A 13,922-nucleotide genomic window follows, 5' to 3' on the forward strand; every position below is an offset into this window, starting at 1 on the left:
TACAGTGCCAGGCAGTGTTCCAGACCCCTCTGGGAGAATCACATCTTTTTAGAGTAGGCAGAGCTCACGGCTGGGTATGGCTGTTCCCCGTTTGTGCCGTAGTGTTGCAATGTACTGACAAGGATGCTGGAGAATATTTGACTCTTCTGGGGTAGAAGGGGTTCCTAGACAGTCCAGAGGATGTTTTAGTAACTAGTCACTACGGGGTCTTTTGCTCTGGAAAATCAGGATAATAAGAGATAGGTGAGACCTTGAATCACTCTTCACTGGGTACCTAACCCACCTCTCAGTGACGCTAAGGGAAACAAGGGGACTGTTCAGCCTGAGATGTAATGTCAATATGAAAATGACCAAGTTTTGTGTGGTTGTTTTTTTTTTTTTTTAGCTGCACTGCGCGGCATGTGGGACCTTGGTTCCCCGACCAGGGATTGAACCTGTGCCCCCATGCCCCCTGCAGTGGAAGCTCAGAGTCCTAACCACTGGACCACCAGGGAATTCCCTAGGCGGAGCTGATTTTTTTTTTTGGCATGCGGGATCTTGGTTCTCCGGCCAGGAATCTAACCCGCGCCCCCTGCATTGAAAGAGCAGATCTTAACCACTGGACCGCCAGGGAAGTCCCAGCCAGGTTTCGTTGAATTGGGTTTTTTGTTTGTTTTTTAACTAGTGGCTACTCTGCTCACTTGATTTCTCAAACTCTGTTAAACTCCTTTCCAGGCACTCATGACTTCTTCTTCCTCTCACTCTGCTGGTCTGCAGCAGCCAGTGCAGGGGGGTGGACAGAGACTGACTCTCCTGTAGGGAGATACAGGGTGGAAGGTTTGTGAGCGGGCAGGGCAATCTCTGAATTCCTCAGTGGATCTGATAAAAATGAACACAAGCCCCAAACCAAGAGATCAGTGTACGAGTAAAAAGGCTCAGGTGCCATGTTTGAGACCATCGCTATCGATCAGACAGAGAAAGAAGCTGGAACTCCACATCCCCACCCCACCTTTGCAGCAGCCTCCATTCCAAAGCCGTCTCCTCCTCCCTCCCACATTTTTTCCCTGCCTTGGCGCAGCCTCATCTGCCCACTCCCTGCCCCAGACTCATCAGCACTTAGAGTCCCCTCCACAGCACCCCACTTTCTTTTATGCTATTTTGGCATGGGTGAGTCCTTGCTTCCCAATCACACTGAAGGGCCTCGATCGTAGACACCGGGTCCCATAGGTCTTCCTTTCCCAAACTCCTCCATGTGGTTCCCGGGCAGGTAGTCAACCCTCTTAATAAGTGAGGGTTGGTTGATCGGTTGGTTAGTCAGTAAGTGAAAACTGCCATCTGAAGAGCAATGTAAATCAGCCTTCCCTGTCTGGGAATGCCTATCATGGAAAAATGTGAAGTCCCAAATTTCAGATCACCGCATCCTCACATTCGTGAGAAGTCTCCGTGAGTTCCCATCCAAGTGGTGAGCCAGCAATGCAGGCAAACAGCCAGGGGCTGTGTATCCAGCCCACTAGGATGAGGGCAAGGCGCACCCCTGTTGGAACGGGTTAGGGATGATATTAGGGGCTTTGCTCGAGTGCACGTCTTGGGGAGTTGAGGGGAGATGTCCTCTGGCCCTAATACAATACTGAGTGTCAGAATTCAGATTCTGGAGTCAGACTGATCTGAGTTTGAATCTGAACAGGGGCCCAGAAGGAAACAGGGTCATGTGAGCACAAAGGTTGAAAGTGGAAGTCGTGTGGGTGGTTAAGATCCATTCCTGATCTGTGTTCTCTTAAAGGTGGGGCTCATTCCATTCTCCCTCATCTGTCTCCCATTCACAAACACACCCACCTACTAAAACAGAGTCCTGGAAGGTCCTCTCCAAGGTTTTCCTCATTAAAAAAAAAATTTCATTCCACGTCCCTGGTCCCCACAGTCTTTTGCCATCTACCTCGCTTCCCCAGCCAGGTCTCCATCCTGTGGCTGTCATGTCCCCTTCCCAGGGAGGTGCTGCCTCCTCCACTCTTTGCCTTGAGCTCCTGGGTCACCCCTTCTCCGTCCAAGCTGCCCTTGCCTTTTTTTCACTAGAAGTACAGGGACCCGGTAGACATCCACCCTCCCTGCCAGCATCCTGAGGAAACAGGCTGAGGTTTACCTCCTGGGCTCAACAGAAAAGGAAAGTGACCCGTGCAGGGCAAAGAGCCTTCTGAGAAAGAAAGCTCTTAATCAAACACAGATATCAAGAATATTAGCAAGGGGACTAGAGAAAATTGCTATCAAAGTAAATTGCTTTTTGTACAAAAGTTCCCTTTACCGGGGTTTTCCCTAGTGTGTCATTCTTTCTTTAAGGCTTTGTGAACAGATGCTCTTTTGAAAATGTTGATTAACTTACCCTTTTTTTGACCCCTTCCCACTCACCCAAACTCCTGGGAGCAGTGATTATGCAAAAAGCCAAGTCAAGCCTCTAAAGTGTTCTTCACCTGAAGTAGGCTTTGATCCTCCAGGGGCAGAAATCTCAGCCACATCTGGGCAAGCAATTTCATAGAACCTTAAAAATGGACCTCTCCTTGGGAGGTCATCTCATCCAGTCCTCTGCCCCCAGAGACAAGAGGCTGTGATCTCCTGGGACAAAATGTTCTCATAGTCATTGCCATCCTCTTACCCATTTTCCACTGAGATCAATGCCACATCTACTCCTTTCCAGCCCATGATCAATAGTGTCTTAAGAGTTCTTCCCTGAGGGTGTGAGATGGAGCAAGATGGCATTCTAGCCTCCAAGAATTTGTCACAACCTTGGCAAAGACTGAATCCCTAAAAGCAAGAACAGGATTAGGCCCAAAAGTCACTGGCAGGAGCCCCACAGTTTTCGTCCTGGGCTAACCCACATATTCTTATCCAATGTTCTGCATCTTTTAACCGTGAAGCTGTTGACATACGAGCATCCCATAAAAATGGTTAATTGTTGGAAATGTGATGGTTTCCTTCCATGTTTTTTTTTTTCTCATAAGGTTAAAAAAAAAAAGCTCCAGGTTGATTTCCACAAGCCAGATTTGATCCCTGTGACAGACACCACCTGCCTCTTGTTGATTCATTTTTACATCTTCATTCCAAGGACACAGCCTGCGTTGTGTAGAGTCCTGGAGAATAACACAGGGGCTGGGCATTGAGGTGGGGAAGCTGTCATGGCCTGCAGGTACCAGTTGTTGTGCTATCAACACACCAGGAACAGGCTGGATTTATGGAGGATTGGTGCCACGTGGCATCCATCCTTTCAAGTAGGGTCTTAGCAAGTGGTTTTCCACATCCCTTACTGGCGACCAAAAGGATGAGAATGTGCTTTAGCACTTTGGCCAGGAATGAAGAAGACTTCGAACACGATGAAAACCACTGTCTCCAGGGAAAGACTGAATGTCAGGTATGGCAGTGATGGATTGGTCCTCAGTTCAGGTCATCGTCAAGTAGATCTTCCCCGAGGTGTTGTGCAGATGAGGGAGAAGTTCAGGCTGGTCTGAAGTTCTCGTATTCCTCTTGTTTGATACTCTAGCTGTTTGGAATTTGGGGTTTGTGTTAAGCCTTGATTTTTTTTAATATAAATTTATAGTGCTGACATTGAGGTAGTTCACCTGACTTGGGGTTGAAACTCCTGAAGGGCCACATACATTCACTGGAGCCATTTTGACCTGACAGCAGACACAGGTATAATTAACTTGTGAGACAGGAAGAAACGATAAGACGCTTTTCTTCACCACGTATTTGATTCTCTTTTTTAGTGTTTTACCATTTTAGACAGGTAATTTCCATTGGCTCTGATTTCTATAAGATGGACAGCATGGTGAATAGAGACCTGAATTATCCTCCCCATTCCCCAAAAGATTATCATAAAAAAAGAAAAAGATAGACAGTGAGAATACTGGAGAAAATTCAGAGTAAATTAACTTAGCTCTGTTCAAGCCTGGGCGAGTCAGATTGGATGCCCATGTTTGATCTATTCTAAACCGTGAAGAAAGCCAATGGGAAAAATAGACTGGGAAGGAAAGAGAAGAAGGCATATTAGCACAGACGTGGAGGTGGACAGGCGTTACAACATTCTTTCCAGTTCTAGTTCTACATTAAAACATGTAATGATGAAATGTGATTTCCTTCAATTACTTTACATTTATTTGAAATCCAGAGGAGAAAGACTCATACTTTGTGCCCACTTAGATGCATGCATACGAGGAGGGGGCAGTTTGCTATATCAAATGAACATTGCAGTCCTGGCAACTGATGACGGACATGAGAGACCCCTGAAGGTGCCTTAGATAAAACTCAGACCTACGTCGGTTGTAAACAACAGTCACTGTAAAGACACACGGAAGCATCTACTTGGCGCTAGAGGCCTTTCTTATTGTTTCTGTTCTTCTGGTTATCGTTGGAAGTAAAGACAAATCATTTGAAGGGGAAAGAATCCAGTCATGTACATACTAAATGACCTAGAAGCAGAAAGTGACTCTTTAGCTGCCTGCAGTGCTGGGGTATAATCCTCAGCAAGGTAACATCTCTGCCTTTTAGCCACGGCAATAGAACTTGTTATAACTTGATTTTTTGTTTGTTTTCTCTTTCGTTATAGTGGACATCCCAGAAATACATGGGAGAGAGGGCTACGAGGATGAAATTGATGGTGAGTATTGCTATGATTTAGAAGATAATCATGACAGTCAAGTTTGGCTATAAAAAACAAAAATAATGTCCGGGGTATTGGAGGGCCAGAATTTAGAACTATCGGCCAGAAATATAAGGGAAAAGAATCCAGAGAGGAGGGAAGAAACCAGCAATTGCTCTCTCAAGGTCAAATTTAGCGATTTAGAAAGTGTATTGAGTTCTTTTTTCCTAATCTGAAACAGGTCTCCTACTTTGGGCAACTTTCGACACTGATGAACTTCAAATCTGAATAAGCCCCTTAGAAGTGAAAGCCGGGCTTCTCTACACATGTCTCTGCTTGAACCCACTGACCTCCTTCCAAAAAGGGCCGAGTGAATGAGCGTCACTGTAAATATTCTCTCAGGCCTGCTGTGGTTTCCAATTCCATGGCCTTCCGGAACCCTTCTCACATGCTCCATGACTCCAAGTTGGGGCTTGTTGCAGGATTTAGCTTTCTTGTCCACACTGCCCATCTCATGTTATCATATTTATTCCAAGCTCGATTTTCCTGCTTCAAATAGACCTACTTCATGAGGCTGGAGCAAGAGTCCTGGAAGGGCACTGAGCAAACACGCAGATGTAATATCTTCCCTCGACTCAGAGCAACGCAGGTCTCTCTGGGAGTCTCTGAGTGCCAGGGTTGATCGCCAAGAGAGATCACCAAGGTTCCCCTCAAAGAACAGCTTTAGACCAAGATTGATGCCTTTAAGAAGAGCAGTTTATAGAGCAGCTGTTTTAAACCTGACCTTAATCAAACACTTCAAGTGTAGCTATAGAAACAGAGTGACTAACCCAAACAGCACCTTGTTAACTGAATGCAGACTCTCCCTGAAAAGCCCGGTCTCACGTTCCTTTTATGGGCAAAGCTGCACAACTGGCCTTCACAGAGAGGCTGCGATAGATCAAGCAGCAGAAGCCCTAAGATGGGGTGGAAGGAGTAAGGGATGTGGATGGAGAAAGCCTGATTTATACTCCTAGTTTAACTGCTTGTTAACTCTGGGAACTTGTGTTACCTAGTCACTTAATCTCTTGAAACCTCTGTTTCCTCCTCTACTTTTTAAAATTATAATATCACCCTGCCTTCCTCATGGGATTATTGGGAAATCCCACAAAATTCTCCATGAATATGGTCATGCCTTGGCCACACTATAGAAATATAAGTATATGAGTTTGCTGGGGTGGCCATAACAAAGTACCACAAACTGGGTGACTTCAACAGCAGAAATTTATGTCTCCAAATTTCCCTTTTTTATAAGGACACCAGTCATACTGGATTAGGGCCCACGCTAAGGACCTCATTTTAACTTGATTGCTTCCGTAAAACCCCTATCTCCAAATAAGGTCACATTCTGAGGTACTAGGTGTTAGAATTCAACGTCCGATTCTGGGGGGTGGGACATATAATACATAGCAGTAAGGTTAAGATTTAGGTCGAGAGGTCTGATGGCTCAAAAACATCTGCGGCTTGGATGGCCAGGAATGCTAACTTGGGAAACTCATTGTGTGAAAATAGCCTCAGGCTGTTCTTTGATTTAAGCTGAAGCAGTTGGAAGTCCGGCCGAGGAGGCAAAGAAAGAAGGGTGCCCAGAACACAGGGCCGCCCCAGGTGCTCCAAAGACTCCCTGAAGCTTCTGGGAAAATCTGAGCTTACCTAATGTGAATCAGATTCTTTAAGTATCTTATCCTTAGACCATACTTACTATGTGCTGGTCACCAAGCACTTTGCAAATATTAAGTCATTTAAACCTCCTAACAAGCCAGTGAGGTTATTAGTAACGCCATTTCACAGACGAGAGAACTGAGGCAAAGAGAAGTTAAATAACTTGCCCAAGGTTACAGAGCTAGGATGAGGCAGGCCTGGGCTTTGAAGCCAAGCCATGTCGTTCCAGAGTCTACAGCTTAGTCCTGGGCTCTGAAGAACCTCTGAACCGGGCTGGGGGAGCCTCAGTTATTGCACCCTGAAAGAAGCAGTGCCTGCAGTCTCTCGTGTCCTTTATGTCCTAGATGAGTACGAGGTAGACTGGAGCAACTCTTCTTCCCCGACTTCCGGGTCTGGGGCTCCTCTGGCTGACAAAGAAAAGAGCTGGCTCTACACCCTGGATCCCATCCTCATCACCATCATAGCCATGAGTTCGCTGGGCGTCCTCCTGGGGGCCACGTGTGCAGGGCTGCTGCTCTACTGCACGTGTTCCTACTCAGGCCTGAGCTCCCGCAGCTGCACCACGCTGGAGAACTACAACTTTGAGCTCTACGATGGCCTCAAGCACAAGGTCAAGATGAACCACCAGAAGTGCTGCTCAGAGGCCTGACGGATTGCACCCAAATCGCATCTGACGTTTCATTCCAGCAAGAGGGGCTAGTGAAGATGACAATTTTTTTTCCTTTGGAAACTGAATGCCATAATCTTGATCCAGCCGATCCAGAATACTGAAGGTGTGGACAGAACAGACAGGCAAGTCGAGGGAGGAGGGGAGATGCAGCCTTTCAGGGGGTTGTGACCCACCTAGGACCGCGTGGCTAAATCATTGCTGGGACAAAGACAGGAGCTCATCTCTTTGGGGGTCACGGTTCTATTTTGTTTGTGAGCTTGTTATTATTATATTTCTTTGGTCTATGAGCAACTCAAGAGGCAGAAGAGAATGACTTTTCCCGTATAGATCAGAGCAGGGATTTTCTCTCTTTAATCAACACTTGGAAAGCAAAGGGTCTTTCCAGACTTTCCATCTTTAGAAAAACAAATTCCAAAACAAAGCCGTTCAGTTTATCCCATCCTCTGATCGTCTTATGACTTCCGGGGTTTGCTGTGGTATAGCTTCTGCCAGCCAACTTGACAAGCTGCCGTTTCCAGTCCTAGCATTTCAGTAGGATGTTGTTGCCTTTAACTTTTTTTATCCAGGGGAAGATTGCCATTTTAGGGTCAGCATGAACAGCTCTTTCTTACATGAGATTTAAAACAAACCAGAAAGGAAACTTCACACGTCAAAATCCATGGAAGCGCCTCCGTGTTAGAAGCGGACAAGCCTTAACATGCTTTGTGAATAGGAGCCATTCATTCAATCTAGACCCAGAATTTGTGGCTGTGAGGCTACTTTGTGGGGCCTCTGGTGGTGGTTTTGCTTTTCCTTTTCCTTCCTCCTTGTTCTTCTAAAACATACACACATGCACACACACACATACACCATACGCACACACACACAAGCATGCACACATATACACACATGCACTCATTTGTCAGGTCTCTAAGCCCCAGGAAACAGCATTATCTGATATTCTCTGAGATGGGGCTGGGGAAATATAGGCTACTAGTATGTTTCTCCATCAGTGAGATGGAACTGGCGACCACTGGCTGGAAAGGAGAACAGTGGAAAGAGAAAAAGAAGTCCATCCTCTGGGATCATGCAAAGGCTGAGAGGACTGTAAGAGACATTGTGATAAATCCGTCTCTCCGACAGGCTAGTAAACACTGACTTCTTCTTAGGATGACAGCCACCACCTCAACCTTTCAGAAGCATCAGAACTAGGATGTCCGTGAGCTGATTGTGACCAGAAGTCTGCAAGCACTACGGACCAAAATGCTAATTCTGCTTCAACCCCAGAGAGACCTGTGTTCTTACACACACACACACACACACACACACACACACACACACACACACTTATGTATTTTTTTAAGTGCCTTGAAAGAAAATGAAGAAAACGTATTTTCCTTCTACGTAGAAATCAGTGAATACCATACAAGCTAAGGCATTCCTCTGTTCCTCTTCCCTGACCCAGCGGCTCCACGCCCAGTTTCCCCCGCATAGCCGATCCTCCTGATGGAGTAAGCCCTGCCGCCCGAGGGCTAGTCATCGCCCTAGATGACTCTCAACCTCTCTAGAAGGGGAGGCATCCGGAATCGCATGAAACTGTGTGAAGGATAAGATTGTCCACGTCAGGATCCAAATCTTGATTTTGTAGTAACGCCTAAGGATTGCCTGCGTGCTGGAAATACATTTGAAACCCAGACAGTATGCCCAGCCTATTGTTTATCAGTGGTTAAACTGTCGGACCATTTTTGCTGCTATGGTCACCCACAATTTCATTTGTCTCATACCCAGGTGAAAGGGGAAGGTTCACCTGGCTGGCTCCTTTAAATGATAACTTATGGAAATGCTAGTTCAGGTGGTAATGTCACAGTGTTCTGTATGCAGAGAGGGAGAGTTCATACCGACAGCTATTTATTCAAATGTGTGTGTGTCTTTGCCAGCCTTTGAGTTCTCTGTATCTACTGTGTATGTGAATGGTCACGTGGGACTCAGTGATGTTGTTGTGACTTTGACCTAGGGCCCGAGAGTCACTGCTGATCTCGGCACTCATTGGCACAGTGGTAGTTAGAGGTGAAAAGTGAAGCTGTCAAGCCCAAGGACTTAGCTTCAGGCCCCCCTGAGCTGGGCGTGAGACAGAAGCAAGTTCTTAATTAGCCCACCTTCCTCTTCGGCTTTCCGTGTAACTCAGTGTTCAGGAAGCTAGCAAGTCCAGGGGGTTCCAGAGTTAGCCTGCAGAAGAAGAGAGTTCAAAAGCCAACACGGGGTGGGGTGAGGGGTACTTCCCTGGCGGTCCAGTGGTTAAGACTCGGCACTTCCACAGCAGGGGGCACAGATTCAACCCCTGGTCGGGGAACTCAGATCCCACATGCGTCATGGAGTAGTCACACACACACACACACACACACACACACACACACACACACAAAGCCGACGCCGGAGGTCCTGGCCCTCTCATGTCCCTTGGGCCATTTTACAACTCCCCAAAGACCAGCCCTGCCTCTGGCCTGCAGTTCACCTCTAAGTTATGTGCAACTCAACCTGCATCCCTCTAAAGTCCTGTATCCATACTCACCAGTGGCTGGTTTGAGGCCCTGCGTGGGCTCTGAATGCTGAACAAAAGCAGGGCATCCAGGGCTACGTGTAGATACCTCAGCAGCACTGGAGGCTGGTCTGCTGGAAGACAGAAAGACAGTGGGGCCTGATTATAACCTGACCAGGGGACCCCCCGGTGCATTTGTTGTCTCTCTCTGCAGGTAGGCTAGCTGATCCCTCTCCTCGAGTCCTTCCCTTCGGGAAACCCTACTCACAGTATTGATCTCCTTTTTTGCCTTGTACTGAATGACACATTACCTCCACGCTCTCCCGGACTCGGCGGTCAGCAGGGCCACAGGGCTGCTTCCTCTCTTAGGTGGGGATGAGGAGTCGACAGGAATGAGGGTCCGAGGAATGAGCATGAATGGCAAGAAAACAAGGGAAAAAGTTAAACTGTCACACAGAAGGTTAACTTTTCCAAGGTTTGCAGTTAAAGGTATTTGACCATTCGCTGGCTGAGCCAGATCAAGGGAACTTGAGAGCTTTTACTGTGATTCGTCAATGTAAAAAATAAACAACAATGTCAAACTGTGTTTATATGATTTGTATAAAGCCTTTTTAAGATTACTATTTAAATAAACATTATACCAGAGATATTTTTCTGCGTGTTTCTTTATTGGAGACAAAGAGACATGGGTTCTGGGTGACCAAATCATCCCAGTTTGCCTGAGACGCTCCTGGGTTCTAGCACTGAAAGACCCGTGTCCCGGGAAACCCCTCAATCCCAGCCATATCAGGATGGTTGGTCATTCTCTTGGGACAATGTTTCTCAGCACTTTTATGTGAAGTTAGTAGGTAGATTGGCTAGCTGGCTTTTTATAAGGTGAAAATATGATGTAGATGGGTAATGGACTACCTGGCCAGGTGGGCTACTTTAGCTCAAAGCCTTGTCTGGTAGATTTCCGAGACTGTGATGCCTACAAACATTCCTCCTCCCTAGACATCGCCAGTCCCTTGCAATTTTTGACTCTTTGCTGCTGCCTTCCTGCTCAAACATTTGCTTGTCAATATCTCTGGTAATTTCAAGGTCTATATCAGTGCTTCTCAAAGTGTGGTCCCCGGGGGCTTCCCTGGTGGCGGCAGTGGTTGAGAGCCCACCTGCCGATGCAGGGGACACGGGTTCGTGCCCCGGTCCGGGAAGATCCCACATGCCGTGGACCGGCTGGGCCCGTGAGCCATGGCCGCTGAGCCTGCGCGTCCGGAGCCTGTGCTCCGCAACGGGAGAGGCCACAGCAGTGAGAGGCCAGCGTACCGCAAAAAAAAAAAAAAAGTGTGGTCCCTGGACTGGCAGCATCAGCCTCACTTGGGAACTTGTCAGAGGTGTACATTCTCGGACTCCACTCCACATCTACTGAATCAAAAACTCTGGGAGGAGGACCTAGAGATTTACATTTTAACAAGCCCTCCAAGGGGCTTCTTATGCACCTTCAAGTTTAAGAACCTCTGGTCTAGGAGAAAGGAGAAGTAGCCTGGCTTCACGAAATGATTAGGGATCTTCTCACCTATGGGTTATTGAATGCAAAACAAACTAGACTTTGGCCAGAGAAAACTAAAGGAGGTCAAATACACTCTTAGGTAGTACAAGTTTCCAGGGGATGAGGAAGGAAAAGCCTTACTATGAACTTCCCACTACTCCACACACGGGAGACTCAAAGCTTTGAACCAGAGCTGAATTTGCCCCCATCCGGAAGCTCTGTTCGCATTTGGTTCGATCGTTTATTCAAAAAATTGTTTTGAGCACTTCCTGATTTTGTAAGCTCTTGGAGCTTATACTCCAGTGAAATGGACGGAAAGCAGACAGCCAAGCCCATAAGATAAGGATTGCTGATAGTAAATCCGATGAAGGCAATAAACACGTAGCTCTGACAGAGAATTACTAGATATGAAAGGTATAATATTTGTGTCACTTGAGTTCATATTTGCAAAACATGGCTATTTATTACTGATGTTACAGGATGTGGGTGAATAAATTTAATACAACTTACCCGTTTTATAGTCGACAACACTTATCATAATGAAACCTAAAGAATCTGATACAATATCAATACAATATATCTCTTGGAAACTTTTTTTAAAAAGAATTACCAGGGTCACTGCCTGTAAACAACTGATCAAGGAAGACCTCCCTGAGTAGGTGATATTTAAGCTAAAACCTGAAAAGATGAGGAAGTCAGCTAAGCAAAGTACCTGGGACAACTTTTCCCAATTGAAGGAACAGCATATAGAGATCCTGCTGTGGGAAGGAGTCTGCTGTGTTCCTATGATCACAAAGCAGAGCACTGAAAGAGGGAGTATGATCCACGGCGGGGGAAGGGCGCCGAGACTGGGGAGCCAGTGAGGACGTGCTGCCTTGCTTCACTCGTTGGCCTTCCTTCATTTACAGAAAAGGCAGCCCTCAAGTGCAACCCGTCCCCGTTCCTTACTGGCCAGTAAGGTCACCCCAGTCATATCTCTGCAGCTTCCCTCTCAGCCCCTCTTGTGATCTTTATGATATCACGTGTCTCCTGAGTTGCCTGCTTCTATCGTTTTACTGACCCTAACGACAATCACAGAGGTTAAAATGAAAGCAAATTCCTACTTCCCTTTAGTTGAGTTTGTGGATATTTTTAAAGCCCTAATAATCTAATATCTCCTGGTCTCTAGCCATCTAGGGTTTACATAAGATCTTCCCCCCCACCCCTTATCTGCATCCTTCTGGAAATGTTTATAGAATCCTCAGGGGAGGCAGTGAAATGAAGCTGGAACAGGCCCATCCTTGAGGGAAACAGGACCCATCTGGATGCCGAGGCGCTTTTGCCCCCGCAGCGTTAGTGGTGGTGACGGATGTGGAGAGACGAGCGTGAAGAAGACATGGAAGGATGAGTCTATCCCAGTCCTCACAGGCTTCAGCAGCCAGTCGCAGGCTGAGCTAAACAAAACTCCTAAGGAAATGTTTCCCCGGGGGGGATAACCTGTGAGACAAGGGGGTGCTGATCAGAATAGGAAATGTTACCTGTGTGGGTCCTCGAAGCTTCCTTTCCTCCGCCCATGGGCTTCACAGTAACTTTAACGCTAGTTTCTATGAACAGGGAAGGCTCCAAAGAAGCCTAAGGACTGAGGCACAGGCTCGGCTTGCCCCTGGATTCCCACCTCCCAGAAGCCCCAAGCCTGCTCCCCACCCTCCGAGGCCGGTCCTCCTCATCCCTGGCTTCCTGGGGGCCCCTGTGAGGAGCTCCTGGAGGAAGGACACGCCTTCCGTGTTCTCCCTGAAGATGGGGCCAGGGAATTCCGAGGGAGCCATGGGTCAAGTTGTTTCTGCAGCTTATCCAGAGAATGATGCCTGTGCCCTCTCTCTTCCCAGCCAGAAAACCCCATAGGACCATTTTGTGGGCAGGAGCGCTGTTTCGGTCACAGCCGGCTTCCAAGTGCCGCAAGAGAAAGAGACCCTTGGCCGCAGGTGAGCGGTTCCGCATCCCTCCTCCTGCACAGTGGCGCCAGGTGAGCAGGGCCCCTCTCTCCACAGAGGTACCGCCCGAGCCGGCCTTGCCCACGTGCACACAGAGGCGCCCGGAAAAGTCCTGCACCAGCAGAGAGGTAAAGCCCAGGCCCCTCGCCAAACCAGCAGGCCCGGGCAGCTGTGGTCAGGCGTGGCCCCTCCTCTACCCTAATTCAAACAAACCTCCCCTGGAAACCCCGGGCGGTTCTGTTTGCAAAGGGCAGGCTGCAGCCTCCGCAGCTGCCCAGGCCTCTCAGAACCATCAAGAGCCAGGCTGCCGTAGTTTGGAGCACAGCTCTGCTAATAAATCTCCATCCCCAAGCCCTTGACTGCCCCCACTGGGAACTGAAGCCCAGCCTTTCCGAGCCCCCGCTGGCAGCCCTGCTGCATTGCCAAGCCTTGACTCCAGGGCCCTGGCAGGCGGCCTTTCTGGATTTGCCTTTTTTCTTCACCTTTCTCCCTCCTCCACCCCCTCATCTCACCTCTCCTTGAGCATTCACATTTCTATTTCCAGCCAACTGTTTTTAAATCCTATGGGAGTTCAAAGAAACCTTTAGAGGGTTTTGCAATCCACCAGTGCTCCTCTCCCCTTGAACTTGGACATGCTGAGGAGGTGGGAGAACACTGGTCCCAGAGATTGGCACCCAGGGTTCTCAGTTCTGCCTCTAGCTCTGTGACCCTGGGAGAGCCATGCACATCGGGCGTTTTCCAGGTGTAATGACCTATATACACTACCAAAAGTAAAATGGATGGATAGTGGGAAGCTGCTGCATAGCACAGGGAGATCAGCTCGGGGCTTTGTGTCCACTAGAGGGGTGGGATAGGGAGGGTGGGAGGGAGACGCAAGAGGGAGGAGATGTGGGGGATGTATTATATATATATATATATATATATATATATATATATAT

The 13,922-nt window shown here is 47.8% G+C and overlaps 1 protein-coding gene across 2 annotated transcripts in view; it reads left to right on the forward strand.

The window, feature by feature from the left end:
• NRP2 (neuropilin 2) overlaps positions 1-10,126 on the forward strand; it is a 118,571-nt gene extending 108,445 nt beyond the window's left edge. For both annotated transcript variants that reach the window (XM_024124573.3, XM_024124574.3), the window contains exons 16-17: positions 4,571-4,621; positions 6,646-10,126. In XM_024124573.3, the coding sequence (XP_023980341.1) occupies positions 4,571-4,621; positions 6,646-6,950 (356 nt within the window). In that variant the 3' untranslated portion in view covers positions 6,951-10,126. The remainder of the gene's footprint in view (positions 1-4,570; positions 4,622-6,645) is intronic.
• Positions 10,127-13,922: the final 3,796 nt, after the last annotated feature.

Source organism: Physeter macrocephalus, chromosome 2 (assembly GCF_002837175.3).
Source record: "Physeter macrocephalus isolate SW-GA chromosome 2, ASM283717v5, whole genome shotgun sequence".
NCBI classification, from domain to species: domain Eukaryota; kingdom Metazoa; phylum Chordata; class Mammalia; order Artiodactyla; family Physeteridae; genus Physeter; species Physeter macrocephalus.